The 25,573-nt window shown below is 44.7% G+C and overlaps 1 protein-coding gene across 1 annotated transcript in view; it reads left to right on the top strand.

The window, feature by feature from the left end:
* Window positions 1-25,573, top strand: part of MYBBP1A (MYB binding protein 1a) — a 50,611-nt gene that overhangs the window by 18,126 nt on the left and 6,912 nt on the right. The window contains 3 exon segments of the mRNA XM_005494187.4: window positions 667-798; window positions 2,306-2,374; window positions 19,134-19,247. Coding sequence (XP_005494244.4) covers window positions 667-798; window positions 2,306-2,374; window positions 19,134-19,247 — 315 coding nt within the window.

The following is a 25,573-nucleotide window of genomic DNA, read 5'->3' as shown; positions in this document are numbered from 1 at the left end:
TCACTCTTCCCAAAGAGCAGTACCTCCCTGGCAGTATGAGAACAGTCAGGAATGTTGGGATGCAGTGCTCCACACTTGGCTCTTCAGTGACTACTGTTTAGATCCGTGTAGCCTGAGCAGGTTGCTGTGTGTCTGGGATTCTTGTTGCCCACCAGAGGGGGATATTGGAACATGGACACACTTCTGGGATTGCTGGATCCCTGATCAGTGCTAGGGCTTGTCTGCTGAGTACTTAGGAGTCCTGGACATAGGTGCTGAGTGTGTGTAGATGCAGATATCTACATACACTAAAATCTAGAGGCACAAGGAGCTCTTCAGCTGAGAACAAACAGCATGTGCACAGCCCAGCTACTGCAGGATGGGCTTGCAGTGCCCTATGAGCTTTGTGTACTGCACATGCCAACCACAAAGCTAGAGCACAGCCCCACACTACATGGAGTGTGTGTAGTCCTGCTAGGAAGCTCTGCTGCCCTCCAGTTACAAGGTCATATGAGAGAGCATATTTGGGGCCCATTTGGCTGTTTATTCATGGTTCTGTGTCATATCTCAAGCATAATTTCTTGTTGGGAAAACCTCTTAGAACTGATGAAAATGGATTTATTCATTGTTAGTGATTCATTCTTGTGTTTCACTGGAAATGCTTTTATTTTGTTTTCTTCCCTCCAGCTTTTGAACCCAGGCTGTTTGAATGTGAAGAAGGTGGCTGCTGTCTATCAGCAGGCACTGACCCAGTTCCTCAGCAAAAGGAACAGTCCCCTCACATTCTCCATGTTCCATGATCTCTTCAAACGCTTCCCAGTAAGTGCTGATGGCTCTGTTGTCTTCTGCTGGCTCCAAAGCATGATTATAATTCTAGTCAAAGTGGGGAGAGAAACTTCTTTGTTGTTTTGCAGCCTTTAGAAATTGCTGTGAGGTTTCCTTGGGTTTTCACCTGCTCAGACTCTTAAACTCAGACTCAGTATTTATAACAACACTGCAGGAGGCCAGGATCTTATTTATGGTTTGGACTGGGATACTCCATGCAGAAAGCAGGTGAGCAGCAGGCTGCTCTTTAAAACTTATCCTAGGAAGCTTTAATTTTTTTCCAGTATTTAAGAAAACATGGATGAGCAAGCTTTGGACAAAGGCAAAACAGGTCACCTTGTTTGAACAACCAGTGTAACTCCTCTCCAGCTCTGCTCCCACTGCATGCTCAGTTTCTCAATTTTCTTCCAGGAAGGCTGAGGAGTGTGAAGTCTTATATGGAATCTAATCTTCAAGCCTGATATTCAGACAGTGCAAGTGTCTGAAATGTTTGATGTATTTCCTGCAAGCTTGACCCAATCCTGGGGCTGGTCTCTATGAGGACAGCCAGTTTTTAAGGAACAGGCCATGGGCCTGAATGTCAAATCTTCAGAGTGTGGTGATCCTTCAGGGTTTTTTAGCTAGAGACAGCTGCCAGAAGCCCTTTCTCCAGACCGTGGAGAATTGATGTCTGATGTGAGGGTGGGAGGAGATGTAAGTGGGGCAGGATGCTTTCAGGCTGAGGACTCCATCCAGGAGAGAGTTCTGCTTGCCAGGTTTGTTAGGGCACCAGCCCACCATGCCTTGTACCTGACTTTGAGAAATGGAGGGAGAGCAGGGCTGTGTGTTGCCCACATGAACAGCAAACTTAAGATCCCATCTGCAGATTTCTAAAACCTCTAGATTCCATATAACTGTTCCTTGTAGAATTATCTTTTAAAATCACCATATCCACATGTCTTCCTAAATACCTCCAGGGATGGTGACTCAACCATTTCCCTGAGAAGCCTTTGCCAGTGCCTGACAACCCTTTCAGTGAAGATATTGTTCCTTATACCCAATGTAAACCTCCCCATGTGCGACTTTAGGTCCTTTCCTTTTGTCCTGTCATTTGTTGCCTGGGAGAAGAGACCAGCCCACACCTGGCTACAGCTCAACATGTTCTTCTTTGCATTGAGTGTCTGCTCAATGTGAACAGACACTACAGAAAGTGTCAGCCAGATGCAGACTTTAGTTTTCACTTAGCAGAGCACAGAGAGTGAAAAATGCTTGCCTGATTTTTCCACGTGAAAAGAGGTGAAGAGTTTTGCTGCTGCTTCTTGTTGTGATCAAGATTTCACTCAGAGCTGGTGTGAGAAAAGCTGTTAATTTTCAAATAAACTGTTGCTGATTTCTGGGCACTTCTCTTTCTTGTGTCATTTTCTTCTTACTCAGGAGGCTGTGTAAAATATAGACTGCTTTGCTTGAAAAACAAACCTGTCAGCAAACCACTAATGAGAGACTGTGTCTTTCTTTGTTCCAGATCATGTGTAAGCCATTAGTAGATACTCTGGTTGAGTTTATCACAGCAGCAGCCAGGCAACATCAGCAGGTAAGAATGAAAGTAAACAAACAAAGCTGTATAGCAGTCAATCAGAGAAGTAACTTAAACAGGGCAGCTCAGACGATTTTTAATATGTTTATAATGTGCTTTTAGGGCTGCCCAGTTTTGGAAGTGGCTTTTGCAAATACTGCCTTGGAAGTGCAGTATATATATATATACACAATATATCCACAGTCATGGGGGTTCTTTGGTAGAATCTCCTTCAAAAGCTGCCTGCAGCTCTTGGAGTTGAGGCCTGATTGTGGTAGGGGCTGATTCCACTTGCTTATTCCTTGATTACCTCCTTCTTGATAAGATATTCCTTGGTATTAATGGAGTCTGCCTTACTCCCTGCCTCCTCATGCTACCTCAGGGTCAGGTTCTTGAGTCTGTTGTCCTTGCTATCTGTCCTGCATTTTAAAGTCTGTGTGCTGTTGTATTTAGTTGAAAACCACCTGTACCACAGATCTGATTTTTGATGGTTGGTTGCCTGTGCCTGAGTAACACAAAATTAGTGGAGCCTTATCAATAAAACATTGCAGGGTGAGTGCACAGCTCAGTGTTCTGGAGCAGGGAATGAGGCCTGTCTGGATTTTCCCTGCACTGGGGGTTGACTTTCACACTGTTAATAACCCAAACCCCTCTGGGCCAGTAGCACTGTCTCAAACTTTCCCAGCCCCCAGCTGTACCCTGTGTCTGTCCCCTGCAGAAGTGCATCCTAGATTGATCTCCCTGTGTCAGAAATAGCTGGTTTATTGTTTCTGATCATTGGAGGGAATGTGAAGGGGTAGGTATGTGTTCACAGTAGGGTTGCATTACATTGTCAGTGTAAATTGCAGTTCAGACTCTTTTACCCAACAGGAATGGCTTTGCTTTAAAGAAGACAAAAAAAAAAGAGATTGAATTGAGCTATTAATAATTTCAGTGGATGGTAATAAGGATGTGTTGCACAAACAACAAATTAATTGTAAGGCACATACTTGATCCCATCCTCAAGAGACCAGAACAGCATCCCAGGCAGACAGCTCCATTATGTGCAGCTTCCATTATCTTTGTCTCTCCACAGGGAACAGCATTCTCCTTCTTCCAGGGCTTCCACCAAGCTGCTTGAGCTTTGTTTGCAGAGCCTGTTTGCCAGTGGGTGGGAGGAGTAGGGGAGGACATGTGGAGTGTGTGGGAGCTGGGCACAGAACATGGATATACTGCTGTTCAAACAAAGGCACATGGAGAGTGAGCAGGAAAGCCTGTGCAGCTTGGACTTGCAGCTTTACATTTTATACACACTGCTTCCTTTTCAGGAATTTTGGCTTCCCAGCATCAATTGTCCAGTTTGTCAGATCTTCAGTTAAATTTTCCCACTGATTCTCAATGCAAATGTGTTTTGGTGGTATCCTAGTGGGTAGGGTAGAAGTCAGGCTAGGTGGGTACAAATGGCAAAGTGATGTGGGTGAAGCAGGGGGGTAACTTCTCCCTGGCAGCCTCTGGGAATATGAGGTGGAAGAACTCAGCTTCCAAAAGGTGAGTTCTGAAAACACCAAAGCTCTCATGATACTCTGAATTTGGGCAGCTCTGATAACAGAGAGGCAAGTGGGGTGATCTTCCACTTTTAGCCCTGAATATTGGCTTCTAATCATTAAACTAGCTTAGTCCCAGGGACTGGAGGCTTAATTCCTGTTCTGACTCTCCTCTTGTTAGTGGTGATTGTTCTGGGTATGGCTGCTGCATCTGGGACAGCTGATCCCACAGGGATTCTGATTTCCTGGCTGTGCAGCTTCAGCAGGGTGTCCCAGGGCCACAGCAGGTGAGAAGAGCCATGTTCTGCACAGAAGGTGGAGGCTCAGCTCTGGGCTGATGTTTTGTGTTGGCCTGATAACAAACCCTGGGGCTCTGGGCCAGCAGAACTGCTGGCCACTGTCCCAGCCAGCCTGGGGAGGAGGAGATGCACCAAGGTGGTTGTGAACAAAATGAAAATGATCAGTGAAGAGGATGTGAGGGAGCTGTTCCTGCCTCCTCATCCTCTGTACCTGAAAGTTTGTGAGAGCAGAATGGATGGAGGGGATCTGTTCCACAGCTCCTCTCAGCCAGACTGGGCCCTCTTTTTAGAGCCTCTAAGGAAGACTTTGTGGCCACTTCTCCTACTTTGAGAAGCTCTGCTCTTGCTGGGGCCTCTAGTGTAAAGTTAAACTTGGTCATTAAGTGATTCCCCTGGACCAGCCTGGCTGAGGTGGTTGCAGAACATTGTGTACAGCAAGAATGGGGTCTGGTCCAGAAACAGCAAACCTGGACTATGTGTGCCTGGTTCCTGTGTCAAAACTCAGTTTCTGGGCACAGGCAGCAGAGAAGATCTGTGGGAAATGCAGGAGCCATTGAGATGCTGCTCAGCTTGGAGAGGAGCAGCTTGGCCTCTCCAGCCCCAGCCATTTGTCCTGGGTACCTCTCTGCCTGCTGCCCAGGTGTTCCTGCATTTACATCACAAAATGGGACGTGAGGGTGATTGGCTGAACTTCCCTTGCCCTTGCACACACAGTTTTTCTCCCCCTTTTGCCATGTTAGAGTCAACTTCAGTCAGTTCACTTAGAGCAGAGGGACAGTCTGTGCAGGGGCAGGAGTGTCTGGCTGAAAGCTGTGATTTATTTCATCAGAGGCAGCGCTCATTAACATGAAATTACAGCTTCTGTGAAGTCAGTACTAGAATATTGTAAAGGAGAGAACAATCTCATACAAATGTGAACTGTTGGCTGTAGTTGTTGACCCAGGCAACTGTGTCTTGCACTGCTGCAGCCTTTCTGTGCATCCTGTGCCCCTCAGTTGGTCACCTCTGAAGCCTGGAGAGCAGCAAACCTCAGTGGCAGTGCTGTGTCTTTACAAGCAGAGGTGTTTGTAGCTATTGGATGGGTGTTCCATGTCTTTCTGGGAGCTACTTTCCTTTGGCCTGGGTGTTTGCTGTAGACTGTTTTGGAGATATTCCAAGGTTGCATCTTGATGCAGAGTTTACCAAAAGAAAAGAAAGCTTTAGCTTTAGCTAGTGTGACTGACATTGTCAGCCCTTATCTTCTGACACTGTTCCTGCATGCCCAAAGTACCAGTGAGGTTGTTCAGCTCCATGTTGAAGTTATTTGTGAGATAAAACAACACTTTAGGAGGGGGTGAGAGCTCTCAAGGCAGTTTTGAGTGTGGCTCACAGTGATTGGGTTGGTTTTCTCAGCAGTAAGCTGAACCTGTGTAACAAGTTTTAAACTGGAAAGACGAATTTGCAGTGGTGTTACTGAGACTGAAGCTTGTACCTGTGGCCAAGTTCTGCTGCTCTGATGTTACTGCTGGGGCACAGATGCCTGCAGGAGACAGAAATGCAGCAGTTTCCCTGGAAAAGGAAAGAGATGGAGAGATTTGTGTTATTTGTGAGTGGAGAAACAAAGGCAAGGGTGTGTTTTAACCAGAGAAGGGGGGTTGTCATCCCACCCTGAATTCATTTATTACTGGTTTAAACCTCTACATCAGAAAGATACAAGATGTGTGTGACAGTGGGTCTGCAAAATCCCCTTGTTCCAGGCAGTTCATGCTTCTCAGCCGGACTCCTCACCCATTGTGAGGCCACCCTGGCTGCAGGACCCTGGCACTCTGCTCTGCTAGCTCAGATGCCCTGTGCCTGTGGCAGCTGCTGCTCTGAATGCTCAGTGATACTGCCTGGCCTGTTTTCAAACTCTGCCTTTCTTCAAGTGGGAAGTTTTAAGTCCCAAACATGCCTGTGTGAAAGCTAAAATGCTTCAGGCTTTAAAAAAATAGTGTTTGGTTGTCACTCATTTATTGAACTGAGGAATCTGGTGGGGTTTGTGATGGTTTGGGTGGGGTTTTTTTGTTTGTTTTGTTTTGTTTGTGGGCTGTTTAATTTAATATTTTTTCTACAGTAGCAGTTGGGATGCCTTTCACAAACTTTTGTTGATTCTTGCCATCCCATATGTATGCTAAACCAACATAAAACTTAAGGCTGCACTTTCTTCTCAGAATATGACCTGCCTCATCCCTGCCATGTGTCCCTGCAGTGCTCTCTGTTGTAGAAAGAAGTACTAGAAACTGTACAGAATCACTTGATTGCAAGCAGCAACTGTGAAGCTTTTCAAGAGGACCTTTAGAGTGGGAGAAGTGCTGCAAGTTAAAGTAAAAAAAGGAAGAAAGAGATAAAGAATGGCTTTGTAGTGCAGTCTAATCTGAGTTGTTGAATGCAGTTCTGCAGACTGAGGTCCTAAGAATCAGTCACACTGTGACCTTGTCGTGGCAGAGAATGGGGCCAGTGCCACGTGGCAATGTTTGGGTACATCCAGGCAGGTCTGAGAGCTTTCCCTCACACGCAAGGTGCTACAGCAGAGTGAAGGGCAGCTGCCATTCCTGGGGGGCAGTGACCAGGCACACACTGCTGCTCTGAGTGCTCAAATGGCAGCTGGGGAAAGACACCCAGGGATAACTGGTATGGGAAAATGACAGGGGAGCTTGCATTGTCCCTCTGAGTTGTCCTGGTGCCAGGGGATTGTGGTATCTGGCACAGAAATCTCCCTGGCAGTGCAATTAGCCAGCAGAAAGTGTGAGGTGCTGACAGCATGGGGGAGATTGTGCTGTTCCATGGATGAGGGATGCTCCTGTCAGCCTGATGTGCTCCACAAGCACCAAACATACTCTCTCAAATTCTGTGTGTGAGCTAGCCCTCACTTCCTCCTCTCTTAGGACAATTCATTCCTACTGCTGCAGTTGCTTTCTAGGAGACCTTGACCTTCAGATTTCCTTGTGCCTGTTTCAGTGGGTGTAGTGTTGCTCTCTCAATATGCACAAAAGCCTGGTTTTTTAGTTTGTGCTGATGGAGCATAAAACAGGGATCAAGATGTGTTTAATTTATGATTATTGCATGACTCAGCTACATACCAGAACCCTCCTGAGCCTTAGGTGAGGAATGTCTTCCTGGTTTATTTTTAGCTGTGTTGGTCTGATGAACAGAGCTACAGTAACATTTAATTCTGTAATTGTGCAGTCCTGGGCTGCTGCAGCACAAACCCCTCAGTGCTGCACTGGCAATTGTGGTGAGGTTCTCACTGCAGCATCCCCATTTATGGCACTGGATGAGTCCATGAACTAATGTTTGTACCCTAAAAGCTCTCTGTGAGTGTGAGGATCAGGTGAAGAGGGAGAAGTGTGGCTCCCTGCACTGCAGTCCCCAGCTGTGCTGCTGGTGCTGTAGGCAAGGGCACCTGCCAGCTGCCAGCTGGAGCACAGCCCCTCTGAAGCCTGGCCTGGCACAGCTGTGCTTTTCCCTCAGAGCTCCATCTTGCTGGCCAGCAATGTCAGAGCCAGTTTGGAAATGAGCACTAATAAATGAGAATTACTGCTGCCAGGAGTAAGGTGCTGTCTCCATCTTGCTCGTGGCTGACACTTAAAACCTTTTTTAGTGTGAAACTTTTTCTGTGGATTTACAGAAATGGTTTCATATCCATCCCTTGTTCTTTTCCTTTGGGAAAGGCACTGGGAGTGCACACATCAACACAATTGCTGAGAGCCTCTGCAATTACTTTTGCACTGTGGTCACACATCCATTTGAATGCATTCCTGCCTTCTTATTTACATTCAAAGCTATATTGATTGAGGATGTTGCAGTAGCTGGAAGCATAATGAGGATGTATTTGTCCATCAAGTGAGTTTATTTTCTGTGATTTGGCTGGAACTCTGCAGAGCTGATGTAAGTGCAGAGCTGTCATGAAACTAATAAAAGTAATTTTACTTAGTGTGGAAATGAGAATGGGCACTGAGACAGAGTTCAAAATGTCATCTTATGTCATACAGATTCATTAGTATTTCAGAATGTGTTTTTATAAAGCTGTCTGTGTCAAGGAACCCTTGAAGATCTATCTGATAGAGAGTGTATTTTAGGTGAGTTGTTAATTAATCTTGGTGCTTTGGCAGTCTCCCCAAAGGGATCAAACATCTATAGACAGAATTTTACAGAACTGAAGCAGGTCTGTGCCAGAGCTGCCATCACCAGGAGAGTAAAATATGATCCCAAATTCCTGCCAAAGAGGTCTTGGCTGGTTGACAGTTGTCCTTCTGAACAGTTTATGTTCTATGTAAAATATCTAAGTTAAAAATTAATTAAACTTTAATACAGCAAGAGCAGTGAAAGTGCTGCAAAGCCCCAGAAGCCAGCTCCCCTCTGTGTGAGTGTTTGGGAGTATTTCACTTCCTGCTGGGGGAGATGAATGGATCCCCACATTAATGCACCATGCCCTGCCTGTGTGCTCACAGATAGCTGCCAGCAGGTAGTGGAGGAAGAGCTTGTTATGGAACATTTTGTATAAGCTGTTACTAAAAATGAAGCAAAATAAACCCCCCCAGATATGAACCAGCACCAGTTCAGCTCTAGCTCCTCTGCATGAGGAATGAGCCGTGGGGAGAGCTGAGCAATGGGCCATGAAAGGCTCCATTCCCTCAGAGCATCCTCTGTCCCTGGCACAGGTCACACACTCTGTGTCCTCTGTCAGGTGTCACCGTGGTCAGACTCAGGAGTGAATTGTCCCCAGGCACTGAGATTCAGGGGATGCAGTGCTGGAGAGGCTGCTGCCTGTCTAACCCATCCTTTTCATCTTCCTTGGGTCACTATGTGCCCTCTCCTCAAGAAAAAGAAATCATTTGCAGCTTGAAAATCAATGTCAAACAGACAAGCTTTGGCCCCACTCAGTGTCCTGTTCCTGTTTTTATTTTGTGTAAGGGGATGGTCAAGGGGAGTCTGTTTTGCAAGGTGAAGCTGAACTTTGGGTGGGCTCTTGGGGCATTTTTGATCTATTTCATCACAAGCCAGCAAAGCCCTGTGACATGAGCTAGCTCTAGATATGCAAACTGCCCACTGAAGTGGAATGGAAAGCAGTTGAATGCTTAAATGCTTTGCTGGGTCAGAGCCACAGTGCTCTACATTTTTGTATTTAGTTCCCAGACCTTTAGGATGGTTGTGCATGTGGATTATTGCATCCCAACCTTGCATTTTTGAGTGTTTCTTGCAGTGGGATTGCACGGAAAAACCATTTTCCTTTGATGAGCAGGAGAACATTGACAGCATCCATAAATAGTTTGATGTTCTTTGGAAAGGTGTCTGATGCCACAGCAAAACGTGTCTCCCTGAGGAATTGCTTTCTAAGCTCTGTTTCCCTCTTATTTGTGTGAGCTGGTTGAAAATTTAAAAAGGTTTGTTTACATTTTTCAGGTCCTCCTAACTGCATTTAAAGCTGAGTGCTCAAAATCCCATGGCATGAGTTTTCACTTGTATTTGCATTGACAACTTGGTGTGTTTGTGGTGTATTTCAGTTTAACGTGGATCCCCTGTCACTGAGTCTGCAGGGTCTCTTGGGAGCATCATACATGTTGTGAGCTGTTTATTTTTGTTTATTTTCCCTTCATACAGGTTTTTTGTTGTTGTTGTACTTCTTGTTGCCTTCTAATGGCCTCTGTCTTTTGCCAGAAGTGTCAGACACTTGCCTGCATTGCCCACAAACAAATCCATAGTGATAGAGCATTGACTGGCACAGAGACACTGCCCTCAGTGTAGCACAAGCAGGACATGAAAAAGCTTCTGAGAACATGAAAAAGCTTCTGTTTGCCTCTTTATTGTGATTCTGGAGATCTAGGCTATATTTATTCTGCTAACTGCTGTTCAGCTGATTGTGCTGATGATCATGTAGCAAATCCTCAGTAATGGAGAAAACATTCTAGTTGGCTGCTGGGAAGAAATAAGAAAAAAGGTCACATCAACTCTAATTCTTGCTGTAGACAGAATTTGGTTGCTGGTGAGAGCTGTCCAAGGAGGGAAGTGCTCAGGAGCAGTGACAGCCCTGCATGTAGGATGGACTTGCTGAGTTAGATCTAAACCATATTGCAGCGATTTTCCAACTCTGAGTAATTTCCTAGCCTACTAAATTAAACTTGCCATCTGACACATGGGGAGTTGATAGTTTTTAAAAAGAGATTGAACCACCCAAGTGTGTTGTGCTCAGCCTCTCAAACAGAGCCCCTCCAACAGTTTGAGGAGTAGGTGTTTGTGTGGAGCAAATGGGATAAATTTGCTCAGAGACAAGGTCATTGCCATGCATTTAATAATGGCATGACAAACACAGGAGGGGAAGAATTGGCTGTGGTGTGAGAAAATGAGCTACTCTTGTATGGACTCAAGATATATTAATGTTGCAAAATATTAAAAAAATCAGGATAGAATCCTGTTGAAGTTCTGGGGAATGATTTATGTTCTCTTTACAGAGAGATCTTGGTGTGGGAGTACTAGGAGGTGTGTTGGAAGGGTGTTTTGTTGGCAAGTGAAATAAGATTGGGGTTTCTGCAGCATAAAATGAAATGCCAATCTGGGTTTTGCTCACAGCCAAGGGTGCCCCAGGTGTTTGTGTACCAAGTGGCAGGTCCATTTTTGTTGTAGTGAGGGGGTGTGGGATGGTGGGGTGTGGCTGCTTCTCTTTCTGCTCTCCCTTGGCACAGATTAAAATGCCACCCTGCAGAAACTGAAGCACAAGAAAGGAGTTCAGGTGTCCCTGCAGGATTTCTCAGCAGCCTCCACACAGAGCAGGGTTTCCAGTCCTGTCCCTCTCCCCAGGGGACTGTGCCCTCTGAGTTGTCATCCTGCCTCTCTCAGTGGATTCTGCAAAATGAAAGAGCTGCTGGTGAGCATCCAAAACAATGAATCTTCAAAGTTCAGCCCAGTACAATTTCCAACTTTTTTTTTTTTTGCTTAGCAATGCTTTTTATTTCAATATTCCAAGCTAACAATTTTACTGTGCAAGTACCTTTTTTTATACTGTATGAAGGCTAAACTTCAGTGGCTGATGTTTGAGTGAATTGGAATTCTAATTTCTCATTATCTGCTGATAAATGCTCTCAAAAGATGGAAACCTTTGTTCTTGCAATATCAAGCCTGGTCTGGTGTATCAGGGGCAGCAGCTAAAAGCACACACTGCCTAGGCAACATGGGCTTTTTTTAAACATGTGCTGCTCTTAAATCTCCTAAATTATTAAATTAGACTTCAGCAAAGTCTCCTTAAATAGGCTGCATTATGCTGTAGCTGCCTTCTGAATTGCCTCAAGAAAATCCTGTTGCAAGTCTCCTCTGAATTGAGAGTTTTGCTTTGCTTTGCTGTGCAGAGGAGACAGCTGGATTGGAAAGTGTTGGGAGGAGCAGTGAGGGTCAGGCAAGTGGAGCAAAATAAACCAGTTTTGGTCTTGGTCTTACCACTGTGTGTGAGTAACTTGAGGTGTCAGTGGAGCCTCTTCGTGTTCAATACTACAATATATAAGTAATAAATAAATAGAACTTGACAAAATTAAAGCTCTGGGGATGGTTGGTTTGGGTTTTTTTCCAAGAGGAAATCCAGAGTTGAGAGAAAGGGGAATGTCCCAGATGATTTCCTGAGAGGTTTCTTGGTCATGCTTCTTTGAGCCTCAGATACTGGGGTGTCCTGCAAGAGTCTTTGCTTTGATTTCTTAACAAAAGAACATTTCTTGTTCTGATGTTTAGAGTGAGAAACTTGTAAAAGCCGAGTAGAAATGCTCCAAAATAAACAGGATCGTATTAAGAAACCAAATTGTTTTAGATGATTTTTCAAAATTGTGACTGTATCCTTAACTGGGGAGAGAAGAAGAAAATGGGCATATCTTCTGATTATTATTTTTAATGTGGGAAAGGGAGGCTTGGTTGCATTGCAGAGTCCATTCCTGTTCATTTCTCCTCTGGTCTCAGCGTGTCCCATGGTACCAGTACTCCCCTCCAGGGTTTCACTCCTGTAACTGTGCACTACAGGAAGAGCAAAAAAACATCAGAGCTCATGGATGCTGATTTGTGCTCTGCTGCTGATTTATCTTGTGTCCTCATGGCTCACTTAATTATGGCATCTTTTCATTTTTCAAGAATTTAGGGTAATAATAGATTGACTTTTTTTTTTGGAGCAAAATGTTAAGCCTGATTTGCCTTCCTGATATGGTGAGTGATTACCCCAGGGAGAAATAAATCTGTGTTGACCGAAGCAGCAGCCCAATATCTGCATTGCTGTGTCCCAAGGGTTTGCCTGTTGGCCTCTGTGAAAGAAGAGCACAAGGTTTTCCCCAGCCCTGAGTGCCCATGAGGGGTGATTTTAGATAATTGGCTTTAGAGCATTTACAGCGTGGTGTGGCAAAAGCTGATAGGCCAAGAAACACTTATAATGTATAATTAGCTGTCTTCTGATTGTGCTGGCATGAATTATAACATCTGTATTGTCTCACCCTTCACATGAGACTGAAAATAGAATAAAAGTTTTCAAAACACCTCTCAGTTGCCCCATCCATGATTGTGTGGGACACACAGCACACCTGACACAGCCACTGCCTCTGAGCAGCCTGCTGGGAATGGGAACTTGCTGGGTGAAACAGATCCATTGTTGTGGTTTATTGTCCCATCCCTCTCAGAATTTGTCCTTTTGAATAATCTTCAAAGCTGAGTTTCTAACTGGGACTCAGCTCCCAGACCAGTGTCAAACAGACTTGTAGCTGCTGGACTCAGAATTATCAGATGGGTGAATCAAACATGGTTGAGAAATAAGAAGCCTTGAAACTCAAGACTGCTCCATTGGAGCCTTTGTCTCCAATGTGAATGCAAAAGTAAAATAGTTTGACTGTATGAGCAGAAATGGGGGTAGATTGGCACTTGCTTCATGGCTTTGGATGCTCTTTGTTTTTTGGTTTTTATAAAGATGTGAGAGTAATTGGAAGAGGCTTTTGCTGTGGTGCTCTGCATCTCCTGCTCTGTGGTAATAAATGAAGGTTGTTCTCCTGCAACCAATACCTCTGTAAGGTGGAGCTTTTGGATTTTGGAGTGGGTTGGTTGGTTTATTTTAAACATGTAATAAATTACAGGTAGCTGAGGAATTTATTTCAGAGTTTAATTATTCACTGAAATTCAAAGAAAACTCATTTAGAATTACTCATAATCTTGGCCTCTGTTCTTTTACCCAGCTTTCCTGGCAGCATTTGTCACAAATGCAGCATGTGATTCATGAGATTGCACTCTCAGAGGGCTTGGGAGGAGAGAATTTCTAGAAGTGCAATTATTTTTTGCCATATCCCTGTTGCTGTGGAATACTCTTAATGCTGAGGATTACACCCTGGGAGCTGCTGTTTTATGCTGTGTGCTGGCACTGAGTCAGATGTGCTGGCAGGGCAGGCTCTGTGCCACAAGGGAGAGAGACATCAGTGCTCTGGAACACCAGTGGCCTCTGGTGTGACACCAGCTGTATAATTCTGTCCTGCACTTCCAAGAGCAGTGGAGTGTTGATACTACTAAAAATCCTGATGCTTCTTCAATGCTAAAAATGTATTTGAGGTGCACAAACCTGTAATTTTCCAGGTAAAATGTTTTCTTTATATATATATATATATATATACACATACATACATACATATATGTGTATATATATGTGTATATATATATATACACATATATATGCACATATATACATATACACATAATACATATATATACACATATACACATATATATGTATATATACACACACACACACATATATATATATATATATATATTTAACATAAAGGGAATGAGATGCTCTTGCCACACTGGTAACAAGTTTCACGTGGATAAACTTGCTGCAAAAATAACAGGCAAAAAGATGAGGAAAACCCATCTTCATGTCTTTGGTTAGCATTTAAACTTCCCCACTCCTTACAAAGTGTAAGGAGATGTGATAAGCTCTGTCCTGGGTCAGATTTAATGAGAGTTTTTGTCCTGCCATGTGCTTGAGGCAAGCCAGGGGAACTTTTTGCCTCTTTCCTGAAAGCTGGAATTGGCTGGCAGGGAATTTGGAAGGGTTACTCAGCTGTAGCCTGCAACTGCTTTGGGATCACCCAGCAGAACTGCTGTGTGCAAACTCAGAGCTGGGTTTGGTGTGTCAGTGCAGCCACATCCTGAGGCTCCTGCTCCTCTGGTGGTGGCAGTGGTGGCTGCTGGTTTCAGTCTCTTTTCTCTCAGGAGTGTGCCTGGGTGGCAGGTTTCTTTCATTTGTTTGCAAAACCACCTCCAGCCAGTATCCTAAACCACCTGGGACTGAAAAGTGTGTATTTTTGCGTTAGAAACAAATGTCCTTATATTAACAGAGTGCTTTTCTTTGGAAAACAACTCTGAATTTAGGTCATGCCTTCATCTCTTCAGGACTGCAAACAGAATCTCTGCAGTATTGCAAAGGCTTATTTGTGTTGTTCTTTTTCTCTTTCACAAAACATCTTGATCTGTTCCACTCCATCCAGCTCACCTGGGTGGTGACTGGGGAGAACAATTTGTGACCTACTTGTGCTAGATACTGCTTTCAGTGAGAGAACAGGGGCTTTGGTAGGGGTTTAATCCATATTTAACATATTTAAGGGTTGTTTGGCCAGATGTCTTGTTATGCATATATATTGTTATGCATATCTATATCTATCTATCTATATATATATATTTGTATATGTAGATAAAGATATATATTGATATATATTGATAGGATAAATTTGGGTTGTATGCAAACTCCTCTCACACAAAACTCCTTTTTAGTATCTGGCTGAGGTGGGTGAGCACACCTGGGAGTTACCAGCACATTTTGGTTACTGCAGAGAGCACATTGTCTGTTTCAGAAAGAAATCACAGCCCTTTGCACTGGTATTTTGTGTAATTGTTGTAGATAAGATAAATGAATAAAGGCACAGAAAACCTTAGGGTCAGCACTGCCCTTAGTTATTGTTTGTTCTCTGCTCCCACATGGACTGCTAATGAGCCTTTCTGCCTTATTTAGTTGTATGCTTGATAAAATATGTGGGAGTCTGTAAGTGTATCTACTGTGCCTGCTTGTATAGACTTCCCTTGTATTTTTTTTTTATTATTTTTACTCTTTTGTGGTCTTTTTAAAAACTGACATTAAGGAGAAAATGTTTTGATTAGTCAGCTGAGTGGCTCCTAGTGCACAGGATGCACTGCAGCATACATCCCTTTTGAAAAAACTCTAATCTGGCTGTCATCTGCTTGTAACTATTCTCACACATTCTCATTTCAGACACTGTGCATATGGGGGGTGACAATCCCCCTTCCTGAGCTGGACTGGAGTTTGGTGGCTGGGACTCCTGAGTCTTCTGCTATTTCTGTCCATTTGTGAAGTGTTGGTCATGCTTGGCTCTCTCCTAGAACACTCTGTCAGGAACACAGCAGGCTTGATTTGGCACTGAGAAAATGCAGAGAATCTTCTCTGACATTCTTGGGGACAGCATTGTTCTGCCAGCCTCTAAAATTGCCAAATGCTTGTGAAACATTCTAAAATACCAGTGCTGCTGGGGAGGGCAGGAGGGACAGAGACAACTGGGCTGTCAAGTGCTTGAACTCCAGCTCTGGACTTTGTGGAAGTACTTTCCAAACTTCAAATTGCTGCTGGTCTGTGATTTGATGGTAAAACACGTGTAAAAGACACATCATGAATATATTAAGGGTAAATGATGAGCTGTGAGAAATGACAAGGGTTGAAAGTATTGATGCAAAAGATTTGAGCTAGCTCAAATCTGGCTTGGCTCCTCCTAAGGTGCTCTGTGTGTGGCTTTGTATTTCAAAATATTGAGGTTTCATTGAATACAATGTATTTCATTGTATTCACTGAAACCTCTGCATCACAGAACTGAACATAGGTAAATTTTATGACTATTCTTCATTTCTGAAAAGATCTTTCTGTATTCTGGTGTTGCTGTCACTGTTTGGTGGTGCTCCAGTGATGTGTTCCCAGAACTGGCTGGGAGTGGGAATATGCTCATTCCATGGCTTCAGAATTCCCCTGAGCAGTCTCATTTTCTTTTCTAGGCTATTTTCATGAAAAACATTGAGTGTTTGCATTCCCAGAAAGTGGGATGTGTTGAGATGGACAAGAAAGTGGCTTGTGGTATCTCTGGGTAGCCCTCTGAAGCAGGTGTGGGGTGATAAATGTTCACTGCATGTGCATGGATGTCACACCTCCAACATGTTGGCTTTCAGCTGCATTGTGTTCATGTATTTGAGAAGATAAGGAAAATGAAATGCAGCAGCAGAGCTGTTTCTCTGCCACCTTGTCCTGATCTGAAGTAAATATTTTATTTTTCGTGTCTCAAATGGGAGAAGTTGTTCGTGCTTAGTATTAAATTATCATTGGTTTCAAAAACAATCAGGAAAAAGAATAATGATGACTGGAGCAAAAGCAGTGTTTTAATTATGTGAAACTCAAAACATATTTTCACTCTACTGGAGTCCAGTACACAGGCTGGAGGTGTGAAAGCTCTGAGTGTGACAGAATTACTAAAGAGTGCTAGCATCAGCCAGGATCCTCAGGTGTTGGTTACTCTGAATTCCTCATTTATGTCACACAGAAGGGAATGCTCAGTGCTTTGGGTTGGGTTTTTTTTTCCCTTTTGAAATACTTTTCAGGCTCAGTGCTCCCTGAGGAGCAGGTCCCATCCAGGGACTGTTCTCAGTGCACTGGATGAGTTCAGGTCTCCAGAGCTCCCATTCCCTTGCATAGCTTTGGTTTCCTCCCAGTTCTTTTCCTCATTAGCTTTGCAGTGCTGCTGCCCACTGCTGCCTGGAGCAGCTCCCAGCTGCCCCCTGGAGTTCTCCTGCAGTGCTGAGATAGCCCAGGACACCTTCACAGAGCCCTGCTCTCTGCTCTACACCCACCTGCAGTATGGATGTGTTTGTGATTGTCAGAGAAGAGCTGGTGCCTGGGGGTGTGTGACCCTGCCTGGGCCTTTCAGAATGAATTACAGTCTTTCATCCACTCCAGGGGTCACATTCTCTTTTTAATTGCACTGAAGTGACTTTCCAGTAACATTTGGTAGACAAATGCCATAATTTGTTCTGTTAGACACAGCCTCCCCATAATTACAAGGAATATGTAAGCCTGCCTGCCTTGAAGATGGTGTTGGGGTGTTCTCTGTCACTGGATGAGCATAAATCTGACATGGCCTCGCTGGTTCCCTGCTGCATTTTCACCTTGCAGTGAAGAACAGAATTTGTGTGTGTAATAAAAGCTCTTTCTACTTTGATAATTCTCTTCACTGGCCATACTGGTGCAAACTGGAGGTAAGCTTACAAGGATGTGTGACATAATCTGTTGTGAAACAGATACAGGTGCTGATATTCTCCAGGGAGCAACCTGTGTTCCACTGTCCATCTGTCCCAGGAGCCTGGGATGTGTTGTGTGGGAAACACAGACCTCCTTGAGTTGTGACATGTTCTGTTTGACTGCCCACAGCTCTGGCTGGTCACACTGCTCCCAGGAATCCCAGGGATTCCTTCTCTTTGCTCACTCTGAATTATTCAGTAAATAGCTCCCTATAAATTGAAGCTCTACAAACCCAATAGGTGTTTTCCCTAAAAATTCAATAGAAGTTTTTATCCTCCTGCTCCATGTTTTTCAGGTTGTTTCTCTCTGACCCAAGGGGGCTCTGGAGGCCAGGTTGGGAATCACCAGGTTGTTTTTATCCTTGAGGTCTCAGACTCTTAATCTCAATGATGTCTTTTGTAAGGAGCTTTAGAAACTTTGCTCATTTGTCTTCTGTGATATGTGGTTAAAGAACAGCAGCTGTTGCTTTCTTTGGATGAGATTAGCTCTTGTAAATCCTTCTGATTTTTGATATTTGTAACTGCATTCAGTTTTGGGCTGTGTGATGGCAGCTAGAGGCAACATTTTTTTCTTTGTATGGGTAGAATTTGCTCACTAACTCTGTGCTGCTACAAAAATTTCCCCTTTAAATCTTCTAAGCTATTTATACTAATCCTCATTACTGTATTTTGGGCATTTCTCTATTTTGCCTTTGACTAATGCTGCATTTTTCTCTTGTACCTGAGAAAGCCTTAAAATATTATGGAATAGAAAAGGATATGTAAGAAGATTGCAGATTCCTGTTGGTTTCTAGTGGCCAATCTTTTCATTGCTGTGTTAATGAGCAAGTTTGACTCCAGGCAAGGCCCAGTGCTGCTCTGAACAGCAGTTCCCATCGAGTGTTCCTTTGAAATGAAGCATTTGCTGTCCTACCAGCTTTTATTTTTTGTTATTTGTGCCTGTTCCATTGGTCAGGGCACAGAAAAGCTGCAGTCACTCAAAGGTGCTGCCTGAAAACTTGGGGAGACTCAGAGTGGTGCCCTTGGAGCAGCTGCTGAAGCATGTTTTGGGTATTTGTGCCTCAATCTAGAGCTGTAATGGTCCCTCCACTCCCCTGTAGCCTTCTCCTCTCTATATGTGCATTCTACCAACACCCACCACCCTGTTCCTAAGGGGTGGCTCTGTAATGAGCTGGACAATGTTTCAAACAGAGCTTTTGCTGAAGGAGGGCAGGTTTAGGTTGGATATTAGCAAGAAATTCTCCCCTGTGAGGGTGGTGGGGCCGTGGCACAGGTTTGCCCAGGAAAGCTGCGGCTGCCCCATCCCTGGAAGTGTCCAAGGCCAGGCTGGATGGGGCTTGGAGCACCCTGGGATGGTGGAAGGTGTCCCTGTCCCTGTTCTGGTCCCTGGCAGAGGAGCAGAGATGATCTTTAGGGTCCCTTCCAGCCCAAATCAGTCTGTGATGCACTTGTTTGGTGAGGATGTGCAGCTTTGTGTGCTGGCCTCCCCTGGATGGTGTGTGCAGCTGTTTGCTGTAGCAGGGATTTTCATTGCTGACCCCTTCCCTGGAGAGTTTCATGTTCTTCTCTCCCTTTCTCTTTCAGGCCATGGCCTGCTTGCTTCTGCACAGAGTTCTGCTAATTCATGAACTGAAGCTCTTCATCACAGAGGAGGAGTGGGAGGAACTGATCACCAGGAGCATCAGCCAAGTGACACAGGTAACAAACATGAGCTGGCACCTCATGGGTGCTGCTCTCATCTGTCTGCTGCTTGGGCTCAGAGCTGCAGTCTGGGATGGGCTCAGCTTAAATGGCCTTAGAGAATTTGTACATGATGGCAGCAGCTCTGAGTGCTGCCTGCCAGGTTCCAGAATTCTTGGAACACCACTGTGATGTTCCTGGTGCAGCTCGCTGAGGCTGCACCAAGCAGACAGAGCTTAAATTTTAGAGAATGCACTCATACAGATCAATTTAAGGTGTTAAAAAAAAAAAGGAAAATGAAAAAGAATGGAGTGGTATTGTGAACATTAATTTCAAGACATGTCATGCAAATTCTGCGTTGGAATGAACTTCAGGGCCACAAAAGCAGAGCTGAGGTGCACTGGACTTGTGACTCCTGGTGCACTGCAGCCATTATGGACCAGACTGCCTTGCTGATATTGCTCATCAGGGAAACCTTAAAATACATTGGGAAATCGTTTGTGCAGAAGAACCAGTGACAGAAATTGCAGGGCTCCTGAGTAAAGTACAAATTGTACCTGAGGACAGTGTTTGGGTGCAGCTGTTACCTGGGAGATGATCTGTGGGACAGGAGGTTGAAGAAGCAAATGCCATTCACTTTTATTCTTGTGGATTGATGTGGGGGGAACCAAGCAGCCAAATTAATGTTGTGATGTGGTAACTGAACTTGATGACATGGGAGATTCCAGTCCTGGAGTTTCTATGTAACTGTAATAATGACCTCCTTCATTACTTACTCACATGCTGGCTACATGGTAATTTAGGCTGTTCTATAATTTGCTGTATTGAAAGAGAACAATTAGATCTGTTTGTTTCTGTCAAGGAGGGACAAAATCTAAGCAAGTTTAAAACAAGGAATTTAAAGATGTTTATAATCTGGATCCTCAGTTTCATTACACACTTTTCATGTACAGATTACATCAGGAATCCAATGGGTGGAGTTAGGTATGATTTTGTTTCTCAGCTACATAAAACATGCCACTCCTCCCAGCCTGGTCATTTCCATGTTTCTCTCTAGCAGCTGAATGCATGCAGAACTCAGTGATTCACTGGGAAACCACAAACATTTACAATGCCTTTATGTTGTTCTTGTCAGGGAGAGTTTAGCAACTTGCAACCCATCCAAGATTATGATGAGCTTTGCTATTAAAGTTTCCTCAGTGCCTCTCATTTCTGTGGTCATGTGTGTTTAAAGAGAAATTCCTGAGAAATACTGTCAGTTTGTTTGGGTTGTCCAAGGTTTACCCTGTGGGCAGGAGGCCTCCCATGCTGTTAGGTGGCAGTGGCATAGAGCTGCTGGTTCTCTTTATGGCCTGAAAAAGTCCTGAGATAACATTTTTACAGACTGCTGGTGGTGGTCATACATGTGGGGGTTTTGTCTCCCTTCCTCTGCTTCCCCCATGCACTTAACCCAGCTGTGGGGCTGGGCCAGCTGCACATTCAATATTGCTGTGGTGAGAAGGGTCAGGGACTTTATATTCCACATAAAAATAGTTTTGATTCATAACCAAAGGCTGGCACTTGTGCTGAAAGACTTTCTAAAGCTGCAAAAGAAATGCTGTGTTTTTGGTGGTGCAGAAATGCTCACTTCTCTGGTTAAGAGCTGTAGAAACATGTAGTGGCTCTGTGGTGTAGTAAAACAATACTCACAGTGTCACTGATCTCTTTTAAAGATGGTAAAAAATCTCTTGTGGTAGAAGTCAGAGGCTGGGAACTGAGCAAATTTAGAATCTGTAGGAAGCATGTGTATGTCAGAGACTCTTCCAGCACTGAAATAACTTGCTGAAGGGTTTATTAGCCCTGAATCTCCAGGTGGAAGCTCTGTGCTTGGCTCACAGAGAAGCTGCAGGTGGGGTAGAAGTTCCAGGACAATGTTGGAGTTATGGGGTGAGTTTGTTTGGGCAGAGCTTGCACTGAACAGCCCTTTCTGCCACTGCTGTTCCCACACACTCCTGCTTGGCTGGAGTGTTTGCAGAGCTCTGAGCTCTCCTGCAGCTCAGTCCCATCCCTTCTCTTCTGAGACTTGTTTCCATGGGCCATTCCAGGTCAGCTGTGGGGTTAGAGGTGAATTTGTCAGTGAGTAGGTGCTGGCAGAGGTGGGTGCTTACCTGGGATAGCCTGGACTGGAAGCTGTGGGATGCTGTGGAAAGTGATGATATTTATTGCCCTGCCTCTGGCTGAAATGGCTGTGTTTGTCATTGGCCACTCCTGCCAGTGTCCCTCACAAATAGCCATTTTAAGAGGAAAAAAATGATAATTGTGAATTTTGTGTCTTTCTTTGACCCAGGGAGAGGTTTGCAGCTCTTTAACTGATGTGCTCTTGTAATTCAGGTGGTGCTGCTGCTCACAAGGGCACTGTCCCCTGTGCCACTCTCTGTGTCCTGGGTCACACTGGCAGCTGGGAGGCTGCAGCTGGCACAGAGGACAGGATATCATCTCCTGGTGTCTGCCTGCTCAGCCTGTCCTGCCTCAGGGGTTGCACTGCCTACCTGCTGAGATCCTCAGTGAGGAGCATCCTCACCAGGGAAATCTGGGCTGGGTCGGGCAGGGATGTGAGCTGGCACTGGGAACAGGCTGTGTGAGACAAGTGCAGTCTTGGATATCACTGAATTATGCAGGCAAAGCTAAGAGGCAGATGAGGGAGAATCAACAGCCAGGAACATGAAGTGAAGAGACAGATTCCTGAAATAGCAGCTCTGGCTGCTGCAAGGCAGTGGCTCTTGTGCTTACATAAGCTAACTTGACCTTATTTGTTCCCAAATTGTTTAGGCATGCTTATAAAACATACATCAGAGCCATGAGGGATCCGTGTTTGCCTCTCCTTAGTGAGGCAGCTCTGGGTGTCCCATCAGGTACTTTGGAGTTGATTTCTTTGTGTGAGAGCCCTGCTTGCTGTTGGTGCTCTTGGCTGGTGCTGCTGGGTCACCTGGGCAGAAAGTGTTGTCCACAGCCCTGCACTGCAAAGGTGAGGAAACAGAAAAACACCTCTGGCACAGTTTTGGCCTCCCAAATCCTATATAGTTACATTACACAAAGCAGAATCTTGCTGCAGTTGTTCAGGTCTGTTCTAACTGGGGCTCTGGATGGCTCAGTTGTGTTCATGGTATAAAGAAATAGAGTTCATGTTGTAAGTGACAGAGCTCACCTGGGATGCTGGAACATTTGGCAGGAACATCTTCCTCTTGGAGAGCTTTGTTCTTTATCAGTTGGTCTCAAAGTGCTTTACAAAGGAAGTTCAAAGCACTGAGTTGTTGATGTCATGGAGAAAGTATTTTGCAGAAACCCAAGCCATAATGGATTTGGTTTGGTAGAGCTGCTCATCCTGTTTTACAGGTGACACTCCTTGGCTGGGAGCTGAGCCAGGAATCAAACTTGGCTTTCTGAGACATCTCAGAGCCCCTTTTTGTGCATGGACAATCTGACCATCACTTCAGAACATCCCTGTGTGTTGGGCAGTCACCTCTGTCCCAGCTCACCTCTGCTGGCTGAGGCTGCCCTCAGGAACAGTGGAACACTCACAGAGCCTGAGATCCAGTTCCCCATTCCCTACAGGAAACTCTCCCCCAGTTTGGTGAGGGATCCCTGGCTTTGCTGCTAGGGCCCACACACTCTTTTCTCTCCATTTCATCTTTCAGCTCTCCCACTTGTCACTGGAGGCACATTTTGGTGTTTGTTTCCTTTATTAGATAAATTTATGTTTTGGTTTTATTTGTTACAAAATTGCTGTCTTGGCTTTGGAGTGACCTGTACCAATTTTTCAGTAACTCACTGACAGATTCAGGGCAGGAAGTTCCAGGTTCTGAATACATAATTTCATTACCTTTTTTTTTTGTCATCCCTTTCCTATGGAGCATCTTGCCCTCCTGAACTGAGGTGTTCTGTGTAACTCCCAGCTTATGCTGAAACTCCCACTTATCATGTGAAAGTCAAAGGGAGTGGGAATGGTCCAGAAAATACATGTTTGGATGGTTGTGAGCTCAAAACAGAGCAGCCCTCAGAAAACTGTTGTTAAAACTGCTTTCTCTGCCTTGAACACAGTGATTTCCTGAGGGTTTCCTTTTTCTTCTGCAATAATTTCATAAGAAGAGACAAATTTTACTGCTGATTTTCCCTTTGCCTGTTTTGTCAGTGTCTGGGCAGAGCAGGCAGGGTTCCACTTGGCTGTTTGAAACCCACATGGGATCAAGGCACCCTGCACTGACAGAATCCAGTACCTGGGTTCAGGGCATGACCAGAGCACTCCCAGTCACCAGTTCTGGATAGTTCAGATAATTCACATCATCCCATGAGATGCATTTGATGCCTCAGATGTTGGTTAGGCTTGGACTGGGCAGGCATGGATGAGGACAGGAAGGGATGGCACAGATAACCCCAGAGCTCTTTTCCATAGCATGTGGAAGTTGCTGTGTGCTCCCTGAAGATCATTGTTGTGCAGCATTCCAGGGTTTTGTTAATATGGTGTTGTTCAGCAAGGGGTTTAAAAGAATATCTGGAATTACTAAGAATGTGTGGGGGAGAGAGGAGTACACTATCTGCCCTTCCACTGTGGACATGCCCTTAATTTCTGAAGGGCATCACATTTGATTATCAGTGTCTTAATTTGTAGTAAGATAAATTATTAAAGTGGCTTCATCAAATCTCTAAAAAAGCCATCCTTCAATTTTTTTTCCTTGAAGATTGCCTGAACCTTTATCTGTCCATCTTTATAAATTCTTAATTCATTGCCCTTTCTCAGCCTCTTAGCTTGTAAAATGAGGCCAGTCCTGATTTAACTGATAGCTTGCACAATACTGGATGTCTCTGTGGAGATTTCCTTTTCCTGTGTTCCCTCAGCTGTCCTGTGTGGTTTTTCCCTGCTGCATTTTCACGTGGCATTTGAAAAAAAAAAAAATCAAGATCATTAAACTTTGGAAAGTGTTGACATCTTCTGTGATGATCTTCTGGATTTTTTGTCTCCATCACCAAAAATGTCTTTATTTACACCCTGCAGCATGTGGGTCTGCTCAGTCCCCTGCCTTCCCTTCTCAGTCAGGGGCAAGCAGAGACTTGGTGGTTCCCCCCTTTGGGAGCATTTCTTCATGACTTGTTTGTGTTAGAGATGCAAGGAAATAAGGTTTGAACATTGATACTTCCAGTCTTCAGAAACTTAGTGAGAGAAAATGGATGGAGGAGGGGCTGCCAGTGCTTCTGTTCTGCCTTTGTGTGCCTGTTACCTGCTGCCCATGGGCTGGAAATTGATGCGGCTCTGGAAAGATGAAAACTGGAGTGAAGAGACATCCTGCTTGCTCTTCCCTCCTCTCTTGTCTTCCATGGGTTAGCACTGAGTTCTGGTTTGGGATCTGTTGTACAGTGATTATTATCATGAGAGGAAGTATTTGGGGCTGTTTGTCTGGGTTTGGGAAGCTCAGAGTTGATTCCTGGCTCTGTCCTGCTTTGTGTGGCAGCATCACTGTGAATGGGGAATGATGCTGGCTCACCTCTTTCCTCTCAGGAGAAGCACAAGCAGAGTAACAGGTGAGGGGATTCTGAGCATTCTGTGTGGGACAGTGACAGGACATTGTGCAGCTCCCAGTGATGGATCTGTCAGGCTGATCCCATGGAGGGGAAGGGCTGCTTGTTCCAGCAGTGAACTAGGCTGAAGGACATGCTGGGAATGCAAAAATATTGAATTTGCTGGGAATGTCCTGATAAAGTCAGGAATGATGCATCTGACTCCATGTTCTCAGAAGGCTAATTTATTATTTTATAATACTATCATATATTAAAGAATACTATACTAAAGAATACAGGAAGGATAGTTAGAGAAGCCTAAAAGATAATAATGAAACTCCTGACTCTTTCCAGAGCCCTGACACAGCTTGGCCCTGATTGGCCAAAGAGTGAAAACAACTCCCAGCAGAATCCAATGGAACAATCACCTGTGGGTAAACAATCTCCAAACACATTCCACATGAGCACAACACAGGAGAAGCAAATGAGATAAGAATTGTTTTCCTTTTCTCTCAGGCTTCTCAGATTCCCAGGAGAAAATCCGTGGGAGAAGGGACTTTTTCAGATAATGTAACTACCACACATAAACATGAAATGGCATTCAAACTGCCAGCTGGGAGCTGAGCTTGTCTCTGGTGGCAGAGTACTCTGTGGCACTTGGAGCTCTGCTGTGTCCTGTGAATCTGGGCTGGGAGTGTCCCCCAGTGGTCCCTGTGGCAGGGGCAGAGGTGCAGCCTTGCAGGAACATTGCAGGGCTCCCTGGAACAGCACATTGGCATCTCCCCTGCAGGGGAGCTGGGCCCTGCCTGGGATGC

The sequence above is a fragment of the Zonotrichia albicollis genome, chromosome 22 (genome assembly GCF_047830755.1).
Source record: "Zonotrichia albicollis isolate bZonAlb1 chromosome 22, bZonAlb1.hap1, whole genome shotgun sequence".
In the NCBI taxonomy this organism is placed as follows: Eukaryota; Metazoa; Chordata; class Aves; order Passeriformes; family Passerellidae; genus Zonotrichia; species Zonotrichia albicollis.
This window is presented reverse-complemented; position numbering and strand designations above follow the sequence as displayed.